The sequence below is a fragment of the Dermacentor variabilis genome, chromosome 8 (assembly GCF_050947875.1).
Source record: "Dermacentor variabilis isolate Ectoservices chromosome 8, ASM5094787v1, whole genome shotgun sequence".
Classification (NCBI taxonomy): domain Eukaryota; kingdom Metazoa; phylum Arthropoda; class Arachnida; order Ixodida; family Ixodidae; genus Dermacentor; species Dermacentor variabilis.
This window is the reverse complement of record NC_134575.1, coordinates 52184290-52206145: the sequence shown is the minus strand read 5'-3', so window position 1 is coordinate 52206145 and position 21856 is coordinate 52184290. Positions and strand designations below refer to the sequence as shown.

At 46.0% G+C, this 21856-nt stretch overlaps 1 protein-coding gene across 1 annotated transcript in view; it reads right to left on the bottom strand.

Moving 5' to 3' along the window:
* Nucleotides 1-21248, bottom strand: part of LOC142590212 (uncharacterized) — a 234899-nt gene extending 213651 nt beyond the window's left edge. The window contains exon 1 of the mRNA XM_075702132.1: nt 19064-21248. Within this exon, the coding sequence (XP_075558247.1) occupies nt 19064-19531 (468 nt within the window). The 5' untranslated portion in view covers nt 19532-21248. The remainder of the gene's footprint in view (nt 1-19063) is intronic.
* Nucleotides 21249-21856: the final 608 nt, after the last annotated feature.

The following is a 21856-nucleotide window of genomic DNA, read 5'->3' as shown; positions in this document are numbered from 1 at the left end:
CATCGCTAGCACTGCGTTGTTCAGCTTACTGGAAGGATCTGGGGCTTACAGGTATCACAGTATGCTGTAAAAAACGTCTGTCTCCCTAAAAAAATTAAATAATAAAGGTGGAAACATTGTTTAAAAGAACCTTGCAAAATGTGTCACTCTACCTGCACTATTACATGTGCAAACCGTCGATGAACCTCTACTTTTTGCTGCATTCCTGTTTTGCATTAGGTGTATGAGCGAGGAAAAAGCAGCACTACTAAGTGAATATAAGACAAATAGAGTAAGATACTTTCTCATGGTTAAGGCTACTGATTTTACACGCAATAGCAATAAGAGAATGTGTGACAAGAAGCGTCCCGAACACGCAAAAATCTTCAACTCAGTTAGCTAAACATAGCAAACAAGGTCTGTGTAATGCAGTACTAGACGCACTAAAACACACACAGACAAAAAGTGGTATAAAGAGCATAAACAGGGATAAGTGCCTCAGAAAAGCTGGCCAACGTTTCGATAGGTGGACCAATCTTCTTCAAAGGCGAAGGTCCACCTATAGAAACGTTGGCCAGCCTTTCTGAGGCACTTATCCCTGTTTATAACCTTTATGCCGCATTGCGCTATTCCACCAGTCAGCCCCTTTCTTGATGTTGGATACACAGACACAAAGAGATACTAAATTGCGCCACACACACGCGCGCGCATGCGCGCGCATACCACGTGTTTGTGTGTGCAGGTTTCGCCACACAAGCCGGGCTTCACCACACAAGACGCCCACAGGGGAATGTGTCGCCTATATCAGGAAACAGGCACACTAAAATACAAGTGTTGTTAGTGGGTTCCGCTCATACAACTCAAAACAGTGCGGCACCTACACCCTTATTCTTGTTCTGCAGAAGTTCTACCAAATCTTGCATGGCAGAACATTTTTGCAAATATGGGTTCCCACTGCTAGCTCGAACACATATGCGGAACGAGAAGTAAGTACTCCATTTCTTTAAAGACACAGGCCCAGTAACAACATATAGAAGAGTTCGTTCGTTCGTTCCGTTCGTTTTCAGTTCCCAAGAATCATGCGTCGGTATAGTGCAAGGATTCTGTTCGCTACAACCCGTACGCTTCTTGTCATCAACCACTACTGACCAGCTGACCATGGCCATAGAGTTGGCGGAGCGCTGCCCTCAAGGGATAGTCGACCGCGAAACGTACAAAAAGAAAAGAAGGGAAAAATTCGAGGACACTTAAGCTGACTGCTTCTCACGCTTGCCGGCAACTGCAGAGATTACTTCACCCTAGTGTTTACCGGGAAGCGCTGGCGGAGAACGCTATACACGGAGGCGAGCTTTCCCGGTCGAAACGCGGCCCCTTGCGTCGGACGAGCGCAGAGACGAGCCAGGAGCCCGGAAATTTAAGCGATACCGATCGGGAATTGAGTTCTTATGGACTTCCTGCAATATTTTGACTGCAGATTTGGTAGCCGCTCAGAAAAACAAAAGTTATATCGTTTTCTGGAGTGGCTTGCACGAACATTTAATAACCGAAATAATAACGAATTCAAGAACGCGTTCATAAATGTTGCATAGGCAACGCCTAGTCCGCACAATAACCCGTTCTTAAATTCGTTATTATTTTCGTTATTAAATGTTCGTGCAAGCCGCCCCTTGTTTCTGTCATTGTTTCGCACTTTTAGTAGTTCAGTCTGAGAAAAAGAAAGCATAGAAAGCATGGAAAAGAAGAAAGCAGTGAGGTCAACCAGACGAGCGTCCGGTTTTCTGCCCCACACGGGGGATGAGGGAAAAATGGAACAGAAAGAGGGAGAGAGCGAACACTCGGTGCACGTGGGAGGATGCACAGGGACACCACAAGCGGTCCCTTAAAGCGGTGCCCTTCAAGTAGCTTGCGGTTCGTTTTTTGTGCCAGCGACGGATGCGGCCAAGGTCCGAGCGTCTTTGGTTCAGAGAACGGTCTCGAGTCCAGCCGGTTTAATGTTGTCCCGCAAGACCGCTGTAGCTTCGAGGAAACCTTCAGGCACCAATTGTGTATCTGTCCTCGCTATGACGTACAACGCCTCGCTCTCAGTGTGAGAAGATTTAGCGTAAGGGGCATGCGATGTTGATGTTTTGTTTCGTGACGTTCGGGGGCTGTCGTTCCCAAAATTCCGAGGAATAACTCTCTCAAGAATGTAATTTAAGGTGCGATTAACTTTAGCGATAGAAGGGTGTGGCACTTAAACGCGCAAATGCCGCATTTCATATAGCCCGGCGTGGCATATATACATGTACCAAAATATGTACGAGAATATTCGCTCACGGGCACCCTGGCACTGGACGCGTACGCCGGCACCGCAATTTGTGGGCTATCGCGTCAGAATGGAGACGGGAATCGACTCCGATATTCGAGCCAAGAGCCGGTACATTCGCGATAAAGTTTTGCGCGCTGCAGCACTTCGTGTTAACGGTTTCTCGCGTGGACGGACGTTATTACAAGGCCGATTCAAATAGGTCGCGAAGCTTTCGGCGAAAAGCGGTTCAGTGCAGATTGTCACCGACATCAGCATGGGGGGTTATGGGAGCAGCGATTGAAGCGCGACTATGTTTGGAGGGAACAAACATTGGGAAAGAAAAAGGCGTTCTTTAATTCAAGCGAGACACAGTTAGATTCATTCAACGAAAATAAAATTCCTAGTCAATTTTATATATTCGTGAATACTTATGAAAATACAAATTTAATTTTAGTATTATTAATAAATGCATTTCTTTACAGCGGCCATCGCTACGGGGGGCGTTGACGCCACTATCGCTCGCAATGCAATGCACGTCTTGAAATGGGCAGAAAGGCGCACTCGTAAAGTTCACGTGTTGAAATACGCCCCCCTCACCGTTCGTGCTTTCTTGCTTGTCGAAGTTTGTCTGAATTTGGTGACGCGGGTAGCTTCATCGCTTCTTAATCTGTTCAGTCAAAAGTAGTGAGTTACGACCGCCAGCTAATTGTGTAGTTGTTTTCGCGCGACTGCGCTGGCCGACGGGCTTGGCATCCGACAATAGGATCAGCACCCTACACCTAAAGCTTTCGTCGGCATCCAAGAAAGTATGTTCTGGGCAGGGATGCGATTTCGACAACCGTACGGCTGGCCTTTTCCTGCATCGCTTTCCACGCTGAAAGCTCGAAACGCCCATCAAGTCGAATGGCGGGGCATTTGAATATATAGCTCCAAAGGCAGGACAACAAAACGAATTTCGCGCCTCCGAAAATAACATGACGTCACTTCTGCTTTTAACGGACATGGCATCACATTATTTTTTCTTCCGCCGGAAGTGTTCCCACCACATACAGATGGCGCTAAGCCCCATGAACCGCCGATGGACCGCCATGTTTTGAACGTATGGGCTCCTATGGAAGCTTCGCTACCAGGTATATTTACCTTGGTTATTACGTGGCGAAACGTAGCGCGCCCGTGTAGCAGACAGTTACGGCGCAGCGATTCCCCAATTCAGCCGAGTTTTGCGCAATACCTCGATCCTCCTCGTGTTCTGATTTGCGCGAGAAAGTGTCGCAAGAGCTGCATTCATTACGAAAGCCACAACTCGCAGAAACAGCGAGGCGAGTTGCCTTCCGTAACCGAATCGTCAGAACGAGAAGTGAAAGAATTCAAAAAAGAAGGTGAGAAAAATGGATGGAGCGTGGTTTCCGTACATCTGGCCGCGCGTATCACGGTGATTATGGTACGGGCGTTGCAATGTGACGGTCTGGTCAAGTGTGCCTCCAGAGCCGAAATGAAAGTGAAGGTGGGTGCCAAACCTGAGCACCAAACGAGCCGTGCCGGAGAGCCGTGTTGCACAAACCTACACTCTGTTAATCTTCGCGTCTGAAACATGTTGACCGATGAGGTGTGCAAGCCCCATTGCAAAAACCAGCGTCTTCCAGTGCCTTCCAGTGTGAAACCAGCGCGCTTTTGGACGCTGGATAGCACTGGGTACGCCGGCACTCACTGGGTCTCACTGAGGCACCAGTGTGAACGCTGGATAAGAGCTGGGTCACACTGGAAAAGACGCTGGTTCCACTTCCATGGCGCTGGGTCGCACTGGTTTGTGCTGTACAGGCGCTGGTTCTTGCTGCAGGTCACTGGTTCGCACTGCAAACTGCGCTGGTTTTGTTTGTGCTGCGCTGGATCCAGCACGCAAAGGGCGAGCGCTGCTGAATATTAAATGTTTGCACAATTTCATTGCTTGACACTAGTCTTTTGTCCTAAATAACACTATATCTTGGGGTGATAAAACTTTATTTCGTGTCGCAGCTTGGAATAAAGGTGCGTGAGCTGCCCTGTTTATTCATGCACATTTGACACTGAAGATCACTTTCGTTTTTTGCATTTTCCCTTTTGGCTGGGCGGATAGCTAAATTCTTCAACGAAACTACACAAACGTAGAGGACGCCGCGTTTTTTTTTTTTTTAGTAGTCCACACGTAACATGTGACTGGGAGTTGTCGCCGTTGTCGCCGTTGTCGCAGTGTTGTGGAGTGAACATGAAATCAAGAAGTCGTTCAGACGCGCTCGAACGGACCCCGAGTTTGAAGCCTACCGCTGACTGATATTATCGCAACGATAACAAAGGTGAGGTGATTCGTGCGCTTTCACTTTTCCTATTGTCCTAAAAAAAAGTTCTGAGGCTCAAGTACACAAATTTTTGCTTTCGCCAGCTACCCGCGCCGAGATCGGTCCACACCAAAGTTTAGGCATAGCGTATCCGCCAAGTCCGTTTGCACGCTATCGGCGCGTCTAGGCTCAGGAATCAAGAAGTCTAACAAGGATAAATAACTTTATATTTCAGCTTTCGCATCGGTGTTCTTAAATAAACCATTTTTACATATCTGCGATGCCAGCACAAGAAGCGATAACCACCTATGTGACGTGTCATAAACACACGTATATGTGCTGTCGCCGAAGGCTCCCCTGCTGCATTAGACTGCGCTTCTCTGATGAAGATATATGACTAGACAGACGTGTTGACTGAAAGGCGTCAATGAACTAAGAAAACGTTGCATATCCCTCGCGTGAAGAACGAGAAACGGCTATCGAAATCGGCAGTAACAGCCCATGCAGCGTCCCGCGTTGGCGGTTCATTTAGGACTTTTTTTTCGAAGTTAAAATACCAATCGCAAATGAAAATCGATGTTGTGGCACTTCCGAGCATGCTACTGAAGACGGACAGCAAATTTTGCTTTGTAGTACAGGCATGAGTTTTAGTTGCTGGGCGATAACGCATCTACCATGTCTGTGCGAGACATTTCTCTGCGAAACTAAAACTGATTGATTTTGACATGTCAAATTATCCGTTCACGTGCATGTGCTGGTGATGTGCTTTCGGTGATGAAAAACGATACGCGCTTTCCAAGCAAATATTACAAATTGAGTCTGGTGGTTCCATATACACAGAAACGTCAGAAATAATAACCGTATTTGAAGCTCATTATAAAACCTTTTCACTGCAGTTGAGCCTCGGAATGGATACGAAGAAAAAGCTGATCAGTTTATTTAGCTTATGCCACACTTACAAGAAGATGATCAACTCAGCGTTGATGGGCCAATAACTCGAGAAGAAATTAATTTTGCCGTGCGAACGCTGCAGAAAAACAAGACGCCTGGCCCTGATGTCCTTAGTGCTGAATTTTATAAAAAATTTCATAAATTCCTGTCTCCTTATCTTGAGCAGCTTTTCGAGGAAGCCTACAGATATATTGAGCTTCCTCCATCTTTCTATCAGGGCCACACAACCTTAATACCAAAGAGCACTGATAACGAAGTAATAAAGAGAGTAAACGGATATAGGCCGATGTCGTTGTGTAACGTCGATTACAAAATATTTGCAAAAGTACGGACAAACAGGTTGCAGACAGTCATTACTAAATTAGTAGGTGACCATCAAACATGTGGAATTCGAGGCCGCTCTATACAGACAAATGTTCATGTCGCACGTTCAGTCCTTGAGTGCATAGAGGGTAGTACGGATCAAGTGACTCTTCTCCAGATTGACCTCGCCAAAGCCTTTGATAAGGTTGAGCACGATTTTCTGTTCCAACTACTGCGACATCTTCAGTTAGGGGATGTATTATACAGTGGTATAACACTTTGTTATAAACACTGCACTATAAAGTTAATTGTGAGCCGTACCCTCTCAGATATAATACAGGTACAGTCATCCGTTCGTCAGGGTTGTCCGCTCTCGCCTTTGCTCTTTGCCATACACTTAGAACCGCTTTGCTTAAACGCGCTTTGCGAGTCGAGCATTAAAGACTACACGTATGCAGATGAGGAAATTAAAGGGCTAGCCTGTGCAGATGGCATCGCCTTCTTTTGCGTCGATAAGCCAAGCATTACGGAGGCAATAAACGCTACCCTGCGTTTCTGTGAGACTGCAGGAGCTAGCGTAAATTTTGACAAAAGTGGAGGCTTCTGGCTAGGCATGTGGACGCTCACTACCTGTGTATTCGCGAATATTCGTTGGAATCGGTCTCGGTTGCGATATCTTGGCGTGTCTCTCGATAACTTCCGTAATAACGGATCTCATTGGACGCCCACGATAACCACTATCTGTCGAGAGGTGACAACCTGACAGGGACGTGATCTCTCCCTTTTTGCGAGAGCTAAAGCATGCATTACATTTATCGCTTCTAAGCTTCTTTATGTTCTGCAGGTCTTACACCGCTCACGTGTCCATGTTCAAGCATTTCCTAGAATGTTTGCATGTTTTATTTGGCGTTCATCATCGTAAGCCATGAGAAGGGACAACCTTCTTCTTCCGCTTGAGAAGGGAGGCCTGAGTCTTGTGCATTTGTTTGCGCGACAATCGGTCATGCTCTTATTTTACCTTAAAAATATCCGCCATCCATTCGTTCTCGCAGTTAATCGCGCGCGTCTTGCGTCAAACCTCCCTTTTGTTTTTGTCACGACAAACTTTGCTCAAGAACTGCCGTTATGGGGCTTCCTAAAAGAACTTGTCGACACTATTTCATTCTTAAAAGCCAGATTCACCCTTGAATATTTGTTTACCGTTAATCGCACGTCGATAAATTTAGCACTTACAGGTAACCTTTTCCCTGACCCTCTGTACCGAAAGCCGTATCTATCTCTATTTGGTCAAGATGTTCTTTGCCGTGTCCGTGGAATGTGCATTGCGCCAGCAGCGAAAACAATTTTCTTTAAGCTGCACACATCCACCCTGCCAGTTAAAACGTGGCATCAGGAAAAAAGGCTGTTTGTACCCTGGAATACAAATTGTAGACTTTGCAATCAGCCCGAGACAATAGAACATTGCTTTACGCTTTGTCGCGACGCATTTCATTTTTGTGCCATTTACAAAGAACTATCGAAAAATACTTTCCTCTCACATATTATGGTATCCATTCCTTCCTTTCAAAAAGACAGCCAGTAATACATCATATCATTTGTTTATGTTATTGGGACTTTATTCATTATCGAGAAGTCGAATGATCTACAGACATGCGGAGCCACGTCGCTCGACAAGGTCTGTCCTCCGAGAAGAGACTGCTCAAGTGTGTAGTGTGGTTGTATACCTTTGATCCCGTACCTGAATGGATTTCGCGTCTGGACGCTTGTGTTTGTTTGCCCGAATTTGGAATTTCCATTGGACTGCGTACCATGTGTGTATTTGTTTCTCATGTATGTTCAGACGTAATGTAACGATTTCGGAATGACACTACGCATAATCCCATGCAATAATAAAAAAAGAGCTGATGTGGCGTAGCGGTGAAGTACCGGGCTTGGGATCTGTAGGTCGGACGATTGAATCCTGGTTGGAGGACTTTTATTCTCACGTTTTCTTTTCTTTTTTTTATAGCACTAGAACTTTCTCCGTTGATTTCTGTATTCGAATAAATATATACGGTGGGCAGGCACCACGTATTTAACGCGCTAGAGCTGTTTTTCGCACCAGTAGCCAGCGCCTCCCAGTACGCCGCTCCTGCCCAGCGCCACAGCATCCAGCGCGCGGTACTGGGCCCATAGTCAGGCGCACTGGATACTGGGTACTGGGTTTTGCATAGGGAGGCGCCGTCTCGTAGTCGATAAGCTGATTACGGAAAACGAGTACTATCGGGAATCGAGTTCCATGGGACCACCTGCAGTACTTTGACTGACGGTTTCCTAATTTCACTGATTCGGGGTTTACTAGGGCGAGTCGGCGCATCGCTGGGCAATGCTGAAAGTCCGCGACAATCACCCGTCGTTAGTCAAAACACTCCCGTTTAGCCCTCGAGCTCTCACTGAAGCCGGAATTTGAATTAGAACTTGAGTAACGTTTCAATTATAGATATATGCGTTAGCCGTCATATCAGTTCCTTTGTTTCGCATAAATTTAAAGAGTAATCACGTTGCAGTAATATTGTTGCATAGGCACGCAGTGAGCTTCGGATTGGGATAGGTGCACCCACGCCTTTAATTGCACTCGCCACTGGCTTTCGGTTGTGCCTTAAACGCGGAACAAAGCCGATAGTCCGGTTCCTTGTTTCTTAAAAGCACTTTTTGTTGGGCTAGTTGGTAGCTATTCATTATAAAATATGAAGACTCCAAATAAACAGACACACACAAGAGAAGAAAACGGGACAGGGCGCCACTCGCAACTGTTTCTATTCGTATTTCATCAGGTTATAATGATGACGCACTTATTACCAAAGAGCGCCCTTCTCCAAGAGTTTAAGACTGTGTTCAGAATGCATGTGTATTTTGGTGACTTGCTTGTCATCGCAATTTACATGGATGTCGAGCAATGGTAACGAAGCTGGCTTCGGTTTTCACCCGGCCACCTAATGGCTTAAGTGGTGAGCAGTGTTTAGTGGAAATTGCGCGTAATAGTGGCAGTACTTCTTTTTGTTGCGATGAGCGTTTGGCTCAGTAGGGGCCCTGAAACACTTTCCGAACGCAGTACGACAGCGTTGCCGATCTGTCGTAGAGGCTTCTGTGAAGATGTGACCGAAGTATTACTGCCCTGCCCGCAGCAGGATGTTAACGATCTCTCGCCGAAAACGGTGAAAAAAAAAATCGCTTGCTCTCGCTTTCGCAATGACGTCGTGCGACGTCATCCCAAGCAGCTGCGCACACCAACGCTGTTGAGCGATTTCGTTATGGCCGGAACATACTCAATGATACGTCACCACAAATTTCGATTGAAATAACTGAAACATATACATATCTGTGCCACCGCAAACCGGCAGAACAATGAGTTCGTCTTGGCTCTGCCGGTCCACATACGAGGATTGCGCGAAGCTGCGTCTGCTGCGACCGCAGCCGCCACGGTGTTTCATCACCGAGATTCTCAAATTTTGGGCGGCACTTTGCCCGCTTTGCTTCCCCGCTGTGTGCTTTCCAGAGCGCTAGCGGAGACAGAGAAAAGAAAACTGTAACAACAAAATGCGCGTATTGGCGCGCCTACTCCAGTAATACTTGAAGGATCCTAGAAAGTCGTGAGACGACGTCGTTTAATAGTGAGACTATTTCATGGTTAGTAGGGAAAATGCTTCAGGGCCCCTTTAAGGCATGATGTATGTATGGTGCGCATTACACGCGTAGACCATTTCTCATTCTTCCGGAATTTTTTTTTTAATTGCTTCTTGCTCATAACACAATTCTAGTCATTGTGCTTAACCTCCTGCCGTCCCACACCTTGGGAAATAGTATCTCGACTGGTGTCTTCCCGGTGATTAATTTCATTCATTATTTCATTATTTCATTATGTTTAAGTCATTGTTTCATTTATAATTCATTTCAGTCCTGTAAGCTCACCGGCTGCAACTTTTTTTAATTTAGAATATGTGCCATAAAGCAATTAATTAAGAAGTTTATCAGTGAATTTTTTTGTAAACTTGTTGCATATGGTGGCTCGATTTCTCGTGCTGGTAATGTCCCGCTCTCCGAATAATCCAACCCAAGGACAAAAACTGCGCTACCTGCCACAGGCGATATTGTAAAAAAAAAATTACGAGAAGCTTTAAAATTTTCACGCCGTGTGCGTGCTCCAAGAGCTGTGTTGCGTATGAATTCAGGCAGCGCTTTGTAATGCATGTTGTGCATGCGCCCAACGATACCATCTCGTCGTGCCACTACAGCGCAGGCAGCGGTTGATCACGTGTCGTTTGCTACCGCTACGAGACACTCGTAGGACAATTCAGTTCCGGTACAGCCAGCGACCACCTTGAAACTTGAATTATTGGGTTTTCACGCTTCAAAACCGCGATATGGTTATCAGGCCCACCGTATAGGTGCACTCGTGGTATTTATCTTGACCACCTGGCGGGGTCACCTAAACCTGTCTACGCGAGCGTTTTCCTTTTTATTTTTTCGCATTTCGGCCTCATGGAAATGTGGCTGCCGGGGCCGGCGTTTCACCCCGACCTCGGATTCGGCAGCGAGATGAGCGCATTTTGCAAAACACGGCATTCGAGCATCCCCCCTCGGGCTTAACAAGCCCCGTGCGTGCTCTACGGATCTACTACGACACGTGGTCGCCGCTCGACAAGCTCCACCCCCTCCCCCAAATCACGAGCCCACCGGGCATTTTTCATCGCATGCGCAGCCGTCAGGTTGTCAGCACCGCGTCGCGTATCTTGTCGTCCGGGCAAAAGATATTGCGTGTCGTGCGGCGAAAGTGCCGCGGCAGGCGGTTACGAGAATGCTCGTGTGCGTGCGCGCATGTGTGCATACCTGCTTACTCGCGCCGGTTGGTGTGTGTGTGTTCGTTCTTGTTTGTGTAGTGCATGAGTGGCACATTCGTATGTCTGTGTGTGTCTTCGCGTGTGTGCCTGCGCTGCTGCTTTCATCTCGGGTCTCCTAGACCGCTTTGCGTCTGTTTCTCTCTCTCTCTCTGTGTGTGTGTGTGTGTGTGTGTGTGTGTGTGTGTGTGTGTGTGTGTGTGTGTGTGTGTGTGTGTGTGTGTGTGTGTGTGTGTGTGTGTGTGTGTGTGTGTGTGTGTGTGTGTGTGTGTGTGTGTGTGTGTGTGTGTGTGTGTCTTTCTCGATATTGTATCGTTTTCTATCCTGACTTGTCTCACCACGTCGCCCAGCAAAAAAAAAAAAAGAAATAGAGGGAGAAGGCGATTGTAGCCTCCTCCAAAAGGGACCGAAAGTGCTTTCGAGAGAAATCCTCAAACCATTCTTCGCTGAGTTCTCGTTTCCGGACGAGTCCTGGCGCGCTCTGGGCTGCAACCGAAGCAGATGACGTTTTCAGAACAGCCATCAAACGGGGACACGCGAGCGTGTAGCAAAAGAAAAAAAAAGGAGAGAAAGAAAAAGAAAGAGCTGCAGCAAATTGCTATTGCTGTCGTCGTTCTTGACGTGAAAGACCATGCCGCGTACCCTTTGTGGAGGATGGTTAGCAGAAATGAAGAAAAGAAACCATGGCGCATTTGTGGTTCGCACCCTGTCGCGTAAAGCATAAAAAGGTCTTAGAGGGAACGAAAAATGGGAATAAGAAAGAAGAGTGCAAGGATTTCGTGATCGTCTCAAATAACAGTGGCACCGTTAGTTGAGGTTGTACACTGCTATATCATTTCTCCATCAAGATCAAAACAAGACGCGCGCAGGAATCAGGCAATGTAACTTGACCTAAATATATGCGTTACTTTCTAGAGATGAAGCGATTACATATCGAAAGCCTGAAGATGTGTTGTGATGCCCAGTTTCCATATTGCGGCAAATTGCATTACGGCGCTTTCGTAGCAGAGCGCATATTTGGTAATAATCGGCCACGACGAACTAAAATTTCCCATTCAGCATTTTAATCGGGAGTTGCACACGACTTGATACTCACCTTAAATTTAGACGCACACGCTATCATCGGCGACATATCATTAGTTGTGAGAGTGCAAAAAATTGCATTTAGCGGACACGGGCGTGACAAAAAACATTATTAATAATGAAAACTGAAAGAAAAATATGGTAAGAAATAAGCAGGAAGTATGCACACTGGCAATGAAAATTTGGCGCCTCTTATTGGAGAATACAGTTAGGAAAATATGTTTAAAAGGAATGTTTTAGTACCACATAAACTGGTCGCGACATTCGTCGTTTTGAAAGCATACACGTACATTAACGCGAAAGCGCGCACTGTGTTCTCTCTACTAATCTGTCTACTCTCTTACCCCCGGTCTAGGGTAGCAAACCGGACGCTCGTTCGATGGACCTCGCTGCTGTTCCCCTTCTTTCTTTCCTGATCTCCCTCATACGAAAGACCCACTTCATTCATAAAGTGTTTAGATTTAATGCCAAACAAAAGAGATGACTAAGCAGAACATGAACAAAAAATTGTCTGCCGAAGAGGGCTACGAAAAGACAGTTCTCCCTGAATTATGGTTTTATTCATTAACGTTATACCGAAGTGGACTGTGCAAGACGGAGTTGCTGTCACATAATAAACCGTAACGGCAGGCCCTCTAAGGCTCTTTCTATGCACGTGACGAACGAGGGACGTAAAATGACGAGAAAAAATAATAAGTGACAAAGGTTATAACAGCTTTTTAATGCTTGCTTATCGCTTCACTCAGCCATTCCTATCCACGCTTGCGAGCGAGCTCATCGTGTTAACGAGCTGAGTTCACGGAACATCTAAGGACTAAATCCACAAGCTCGTACAAACATTACGTATGTACCAGCAAGAAAGCGCGTGATTAAGTTATGTCAGGGAAGAATGTTTAGTGAGTGTTGCAAGTGCGCACAGCAGTAATGCTTGGTGCTGCATTTAGCGTGAATATGAGAAGCCTTTCAAACTGTACTTGAACGAAGATATATATATATATATATATATATATATATATATATATATATATATATATATATATATATATATATATATATATATATATATATATTCCCTGATGTATGCCAATCCGAGCAAATCCGACATCGAACCCAGCGAAGCTGTATCAGCAATTTCTGACGCCCTTAGAAAGCTCTAGAGGTCTGGTTTTGCTACCTGCCGTGAATCTATTTTCCAGTTTCTTTCGAACGCTTCACTGGATACTGTGGAATTGCCCTTACCGATATCCAAGTCACTTCATACTCTTCGCTATATCCAATTTTAGTACTTCTCACTCCGCGTTGGACGCATGTTTGCTGTCCGGCTGAAGGCCGTATGGGGCCTGCTACGACTGATTTTTTGTTGTTACTGTTTAATACCTCCACCCCGATAGGAATGTAGGCTACCATAAGAGTCGTCTATCCCTATAAACTGTGGCTGAGAAATACACATCTCACAAACACACAAAAATGCTGAGTCTACAGAAAAAAAATTAATTCTAGACCAGAGAAAAACAAACCGAACCTGGAAAGGCGACCCATATGCACCCGCGTTAAGTCACATGTGCACTGCGCATGAAGGACTGCTACACGCATAACACACAAATGTCTTTTTTTTTCGAGTAATTCAGGCATGAAATAAACACTAAATTCATAAACTGCTATTTAAAACGTGCAATTAAAATCACATTTATGAGATTCCCGTATACAAGATAACCTCTCTCGCGAAGGCGTAACTCTGCTTAGCAGGGCTTGACGACAGACCAAGTGCTATATAAATGGAAAATTCACATCTCTCCAAGTGGCTTCACTCATCGCGAAGATGGAGTCGCTGTTGGTTATGTTGTGTGTAGTGTATGAGCAAGTGCTTTACAGAGGCTCCACAAGTGATCTACAAAGGTAGGGCGGAACAGAAGGTGTAGTTGGAGGTCGCCTTTCTTTTTTCATTCGTTTCAGAAAAACTGACTGCTTCGTTGACTGGTCACAGGGACGGTCCAACAAATACTTCGGCTACGCGTTCCCGCCTACACCCTGGTCATCCTTCTGCTTCTCAGCTAGTACACAGGCCGCGTTGTCGGCTGTGCAGTGGCCGACATTCGATACCGACAATGCCCTAACTGACCTTCATTGCCGGCCTTCATTGCACGAGAACCGTTGTCGTAGCCCAACGAACAGCTCCGCTGTAAAACCTATGCGGACGCACCACGGGAAGTGCTATAGAAGTGTCACAGTAACGAATTATCGGCACAAATTCAAACGCAAGCAATACCGAAACTATACTAATCCACTGTTCCGTTTCCAGGTTACCTTGCATTTGTAACAGCTCGACATGCCAGAATCCTCATACGTCAATGTGGAACTACTACATCGCTTAGAAACGGGTTAGGGAGCGATTACGTGTCAAACTTCCACGTGATTCACCTAGCCGGAGTTCTTATCACCCATTTTCTGATCTCGTTTAAATTTGCGAAGTCACTAAGAGTGTATATAGACGTTTTGTAGTCGTTGCTTTATTAGGAAGGGAAACAACTGTATGTGCGACTGTGTCGTGAGCAGGTAAGTCACTACTGAAGACCTCGCGTGCCCGCGTTCCCTTTACATCGTCCAGTGCCGCGCCCTTTTTGGAGAGCGTTGACGGGCAGCTTTAGCTTGCCCGCAAGCATGTTTACATTGCTATCGGAGAAATCAGCTTTGCTAACAACGCACACCGCGGTACCTTGAGACGCTTTGTCCAACCACAACGCGTGAGATACGCTGTCATGTTACACGAGTGCGAGGTTAGCGTTCACTAGGGACAAGGAATCGTACAAGGACTTAGCGCTTACCCTGTGCCATCCTCCCCTTATTTTTGTCTATTTATGCTAAGTGGCCATAGTTCCTATGGCCTGCAGTACAGCATTAACCCACAAACCCAGCAACAAATGTTACTGAGTAGCAAGGGTGTTCGCTACAAAGAAAAGTCCACCAGCGGATACCTTTAATAAATGTCGTTAGGTTGAGCGCGCGCGCGCACGCACGCACGCACGCACGCACGCACGCACGCACGCACGCACGCACGCACGCACGCGCACACACACACACACACACACACACACACACACACACACGTGCGCACACGCACACGCGTCTCTGTTAAGATGGTCGCCAACGCCTTGTTTTTAGTTTTCTTTTTTTTTTCGCAGCGCGACCTTCCGTCGCTTGAGGTAGAAGTGTGATACAGTGCAATGGGTATATTCGGAGTGCATGTGCATATTAGGAGTGCAGCCTCGTGAACGCGCAATCACTGGTGTGAGGTGGGTCCCGCCAGCACAATGTAGCTGCTAAGGTGAGGGGCCCCGTCGCGGTATGTGCAGCCGCAAAAATCAGGCAGCCCGTCATTATAGAGCAGTTGTTTGTAAAGCCGGATGATGTACCGATGCACAGAAATGTTCGTTTATTCCTGACCTTGCGTAACCTAACCTAAGCTACCTACCACAGTAATAAATCGTAAACTAACCAAAGCAAAAGCTACCAACACAGACACGGCTGCAACCAAGGACCTCACAGTCATGAAGTCAGCATTATTTTTGTCTACAGGTACGCGCATCCCGAATGGAAAGAGACGCACTGGGGCACGTTCCCTAACTGCTGCTGTTGCCCCGTTACTGCAGTGTCGCTCGAATGGTGATGGGTCCCCTGACTACGGTAACTTGCTCTAGAATAACTTGGGCAGGGTTTCCTGCGCTATACTGCGCACCCTATTTTGATATTAATGTAGAAAAAAGGTGTATTTTTGTCAACGACGCTCTGAACTGCGGGTGCGGTTTTCAATGTCACGTAAGTTGCCATACACTCTCGCTGCACCCCGGCGCAGTGCTACGATTTGCAGCACGAGCCTAAAAACCACCTACTTTTAAGTTTTTTTGAAATAAATTTTATTTAAACGGGGACGGCAACTTGCTTACCAAGCGGCCACCACGCTTTAAAGTATGAGTCGAGAAGAAACATCCTCGCAACGGGTAAACGCCTCATTTCTAAAATCCGTTTTCAGTAAAAATAGATCACCCAGTATTTAAAGCCTGCGAATCATGTAGCTGTACCCAGGCGACTTTCTCAGAAAGTAAAACGAGAGAAGGATTAATGGCGACAAGCGAGAAGCATGCAGTTAAGAGGAGGCTTTAGCTCGGGCCCAACTCCGACGCGGCCCATTCAAATAGATGTAAAACGCAAGAACACTTTTCTGAAATAACCGCTTGATCGATTTTAATGAAACTCGCTGCATTTGAGAGAGAAAGTTAAATTCTACTGTCTGGTGAAGCGGAATTTTGATTTAAGACCTGAATTTTATTGAAACAATTTTCAAACATTCGAAAGCTCGAACAAAATAGAAGCACGAAGTTTACAAATTAATAGCTCTCCATCAAGCGCAGATATGGCGGTTCTGTCAACGGCATCCATAGATCATTAAAAGGGGACAAATTTGATTGGTCCGTATATATATATATATATATATATATATATATATATATATATATATATATATATATATATATATATACAGAGAGAGAGAGAGAACTTGAGCTGTGCTACAAGGTAACCAGAACAAGTATTTAATTTCAACAGTTTCGATTGGTGGACCGATCTTCATCAGGGTTTACAAAAAAAATGGCAGTTCGGAGGAAAACGAGTTCTCCTTTTACATGTATTTAGATAGGAGCACCGGAGCTAAAGCTTCCGCTTAAGCGGGAACGTGCCGAAAATTTGTATTCCGCATGTATACACATTTCTTTCCAAAGAACAGACGCATTTTGCTAAATCTTGTACATTTAGCGATAACAGAGAGAACAGGTGACGAGCTCAGTGCACAATTTATTATTTTTCTAAATCTATGCGATATGTTTTCTTCGTTTCTTCTCTGTACATTTCTTTGATGTTATTGCGTGGCCCACGCACCACGACGAGGCAATTCTATCAGTTCTTTTTTTTTTCTGACAAGGCGTGTTTATGGGCGCAGTCAGTACCGAGGGAAACACCCGACATTGCTTCTTATTGCGGATTCACATTACGTGAGTACGCTCACTCCTGTTATTTAACGTGTAATTTCTATAGCGATAACTTTTCGCAGTATATTGGAAAAGACCGCGTTTCGCAATAAACTCCTAAGAAATAACAACGCGTGATAAGTTTTGTTGCTCATGTTTGCAATGTTATTAGCATGTTTTCATGCGTCTCGCCGTGTTATGAAGCAGCCCCGTTCAATGTAGCTGGCTTAAACTCTTATTGATTTACGGAGTGTTTTGGTCGTAACCGTATATATATATATATATATATATATATATATATATATATATATATATATATATATATATATTTCCTTTCTATTCGGAAAAGAGTCTGCGGGCGACTTGTTTCGAAATTGGTTCGGTGAATCGAAGAAAGCTGCTACGTTTGACGACGGTCTCAGAGCGTTGCAAAACTGTTTGAAGCGCACACTTCGATGTCGTAAACGGTGTTCCGAAATCACAGGAATCGAATGTTAAGCAGCCGCTTCATGTTTAGTGTCTCGACCGAGAAGGGAAGCAGCCAAGAAGCCGCACAAAGCTAAGCAGTGAAGAACTGACATTACGTCGTTTCACGCCGTATTGGCTTTGACGGCAATAACTTCTGTTTGAAACCAGAAATCATAAATACAAAGACCCTATGCATGGCATTGGCAGAAGGTCGCTCTTACATTGAACCAAGTGACCATGTTAGTTTATATATGTATATATATATATATATACATATATATATATATATATATATATATATATATATATAATACATTTCGGCAGTGTTGATTTGATGGAAGGAAGAGACTTCCCATACATCGTCAAGAAGAGATAGGTCTTTCAGTAACACAAATACAGCTATTTAGTTATTTGTACTAGTGAGTTCGCTCGTTTGTTAGCTCAGTAGTTAGATAGTGGAGATGCAATATGGGGAGAGGGGCCCATGGTCAGAGTGTTTTGCCTCCTAAACAAGAACGACGTTCATTGCACCCTGGCGCTTGAATGATGTGAATATTCATCAATATGTGTGCTATAAACGAACTAGAGGATTTCCAAATTTAGTCGTATCCGATCGTAGCCCCCGATGTGCAACATGCCTCTGAGTGCCACAGCGAATCCGAGTATATTGCCTCCTTTACGTAAACGGTGTTGATTATGTATTATTCCTCGAATGATTGGACGCAGTCAAGAAGTAACAAGACCTTTAGTGAACGAATAGATTTTAAACTGCATCTGAAGATGGTGCAGGCATTTAATGGGTCTCTAGTTGTCACCACTTACGCAATGTGAAATTTAAGTTGGTGGTCGGTACTATAGAGACATTTATATTATTGGAATATTGTTTTTTAACAAATTTCTGTGTGCAGACACAGTGCTCAAGCTTTTTTCGCGGCATTTCAGTCGGTTTTCAATTACGGCTGTTAGTGGAGGACGATATTGCATAGGGTTTTCTCTAAACATGACCTGCTCATAAGGGAAAAAAGTGTATCTCGAAAGTTAAAGGTTACATTGCTCGCCGGGTGGTATTGCTGGATGTTAAAAGCGGCAGTTATGAACCTTTGCGCACAAAGATATCTATTGATTTGCAGAAAACCAGGTCTTCCATAATAAGATCTCCTTGATATGTACAGCTAATAAAAATAAAGATAAATAACTTATTTCGTCGATTACGTTCCAAAAGGTGGACGAGCATGTTTAAAAATAATATACTTGCATAAGAACCCCAATTCGTAAAGCCTGTCCACGATAAAACTTCCCTTGACACTGAATGCGGTGAAAACGGGGGGATCACTGCCGAAGCAAGCAGCCGTGAAAACCTTTCAGGAAAATAATCTTTTAGAATGTTGTTAGTCTCCATAAATATAGTGACGATGTCCATAACAAGTTAGGCTGCTAATAGAAAAAAAGAAATGCGATGGTTGAGTAATCACCAAAGATATCAATGTTGTTAAAACAGGGAAACCCCTGAAAAGCACAATGTGTTACGACGAAAACAGCAGTGCAGGTTATACTCAGCGGTTGGCTGTCTTCTGGCACGAGGAATAAATACATGGTATCAAAGAGAAAAACTGCCGCAAGAGGAATCCAAGAACCCCTGCATAAGCAGCTCAGTTTCAATCCTCGTCGCCGTTTACCTGTATCAAAATTTCCATTCGCGATTCAACCTTACTTGACTCAAGCGCACTCGCGAGTGCACAACCGCAGCGTTTGTCGTAGAAAGATAAGAAGCTGGCTGCGCACACTCACCGTTTCCGCTTTGCCGTTCTGCACCGGCGTAACCGGACATGTCACCAGGTTCAGGGCTGCCGTCGCAGCCGACGCAGTGGCGTGACCTCTGTTTGTCATCCAAGAGGAGGTAGTCGTCTTGCTCTCCCCACCCGAACCGGCAGTGGACGTCGTCGGCTCGGCCACCTTGCACGGCGTAGCCCCAGCACTTGAAGACGTGTGCGACGGCGAACCACTGTTTGATGGTTGCAGATGGAGACGCCAGCTGGGCGCCTTCGCGGGGGAACCGTCGGACCGGGCGTGACTTTCGTTTTTCGGGCGGGACAGACTGCTGCGTCTGCTGTCGTGAAACAGGACACCCGTGGTCCGGACTTCGGGGACGATGCCCGCCGGTGCCGACGCCGAGCCCGTCGTTGAAGACTCGCCCGGTTTGTCTGTCAGGGACGCGACGCAGCTGCGTCGTCTGGAGTGGAGGTCGGCGGACGCCATGTGACTCGGAGCACCGAAGGCGTCACTACGAACGTCGAAGGTCCAGAAGTGCGAAGACTCGCGGGCTCGTCAGAAGCTCACTGTGGCAGTTCGTGCGCAACCACTTCCTATTTGTGGAAGAGAGTGAGTAACGTATACTGTCGCCCCACCCGGTTTTCCTTGCGGCAGTTTACTTGGGGGGTCACTTGTGGTCCAGGGCGTGAATGACGGTACCCTATAAGCCTTGCTTTGCAATAGAGTAAGGTGATTTTCTCAGCAAACTTGACGGCGTCTTTGCTGCGCTGTGAAGAACTGCAACGTGATCGAACGGGACGAGTTCGATCTAGTTTTGGGACTATTTAATGCCATGAAATGCAGTCCCAAAAATTCAGTTAACAGGTTCAGCCAGTAGAACTTGGAGAGCCTTCGCGCAATCTTTCTAGGCCGCTTCACATTTCAGCGATGCTTATCGATAACTTCAGATGCAACTAAATCCTTCGAAAGCTGTTCAGACCGTGCCACATTAATTCAGCGATGGGCGGTTCCTTTCGATTGAAGAAATTCGACATAGACCACTAGTATTTTACGCATAGTGCTCATTTTCCAAATGCGGATAGTATCTAGTTGTTGACGTTTGCAAAGACAAATGTTATCGTCTCCAAACTTCAACGTTAATGATTGTCCGTGTCGTCAAGTAGTAGGCGTCGGCGAAACGCCAAGCACTTAATAGCACAATTGCTCTGCGTTCGTAGGCGTAACTTTTTGTAATCGTTAGAGCAGGCAGTAAAAACTCCAAACCTGATTTTGTCTCGTCGATTTTCTTACTTCCCTCGCGGATGTCGTTGAACAGGAAAAAATGCTAGCCACTTCCTACGACAGTTGTTCAGAACGTGAGCGCATCAGCAGGGGACGTGTCTCCGGGGATAAGTCCTCCAAGCAATTTATCTCTCATACAAACTCGAGTCACGAAGTCACTCCAGCGAGGTGTCCGTACTGCCAGTCGCTAATTGGCCTTCCGGAGAAGCTTGCCAAACCGTGCCTCGCTTACGCAGAGAAACTGCAATTGCTTGCAATCGATGGCTCGGCAGAGGGAAACACTGCGTCGTCTGCGATCCGCGAACAAAATGACTCAGAGACGCCGACGTTCACTCAGGCTTCAATTAATGCAACCCGTAATATACCCAGGTAACCAGACTGTGTAGACGAACAGTGAATCCAGCTTGTGCTTCTTGAACACTCCTCAGAATACGCTTTTTGTCTTTCCTGAAGAGACAGTCGCTTCAAGATCAGCTGCAGATCTTCCAGCCGTCAACGGGAGATCTTCTGTCGCACAAAACGAAGTCCTCTCAAGGGAAACCAAAGTCAGCTGTCTGCACGCGGCCACTGTGTCAAATTCGCTGTGAAGCAGACGATATTATCCACGCTCAAGCAGGCGACTGCACTTCACGATAGCAGAGACACTGTGGAGTGAAATCCAGAAAATAGTTTGTTTTTCCAAATTGAACTCGTAGCAGACGGTACACACAAAAACCAGCGCATTCAATGCAGACGTGTAAGTTTCGCACGAATCCGACGAGCGCAAAAGTAAACAGTGGGACCACTAGAGCGAGCGTCGTCGTCTTCAGCGAAAGCGACCGACAGCGTGAGTCTGCCTCCGTGGTGGCGTAGTACAAGCCAGTCTCTCAACCTCTCCGGCGCGCTCTCCCCCTGAGGCGAAGCAAGCTGCGCGCTGCTTTGTAAAGCGCCGCTCGTTGGCGACTGAGGCCTTCGATCTGGTCTCGGGACCAGAGTTACCGTCGCAAGTGCGGCAAGCTTACGGCCGCCGCCGCGGTGAGGCGCTCGCTACCCAAGCTCTCGTCAACGCCTTCCCCCAACTGCCCGCTGTCTCTCCTGCTGTCTTCGTTCTTCCTTTTTGACTCTCTCTCTCTCTCTGCTTTTGTATGACGCCTTTGAAGCAAGGACGCCGCCAGTAGCTCCGGACAGAAATAAAAACAGTGCGAAAAGGCGATGGGAGAGTGATTTAACCTGTTGTTGCCTCCTTCTATGTATTGCTTGTTTATGTCTTCTTCAAACGGTGTTGTAAAACACAACGCCACTAGGCAAAAAAAAAAAAAACGACGAAAAAGAACTATGCATGAAAGCGTTTTCCTTAAGCCTCTCAGTTGTGGCGTCGTTGCTGCAAGTACTGGAAATTATAAAAACTGTAAAGAGAGGTCCTTTTTGGCGTCTGGGCACACAGCGGTTTGTGTTCTGATGCATCTTGCATTTGTGTATGTTACGCTTACACTGTTCTCGGAATTCCTCAGTGGCAGTTTCCGTTACATAGAACTTTGGAATGTTTTAGTT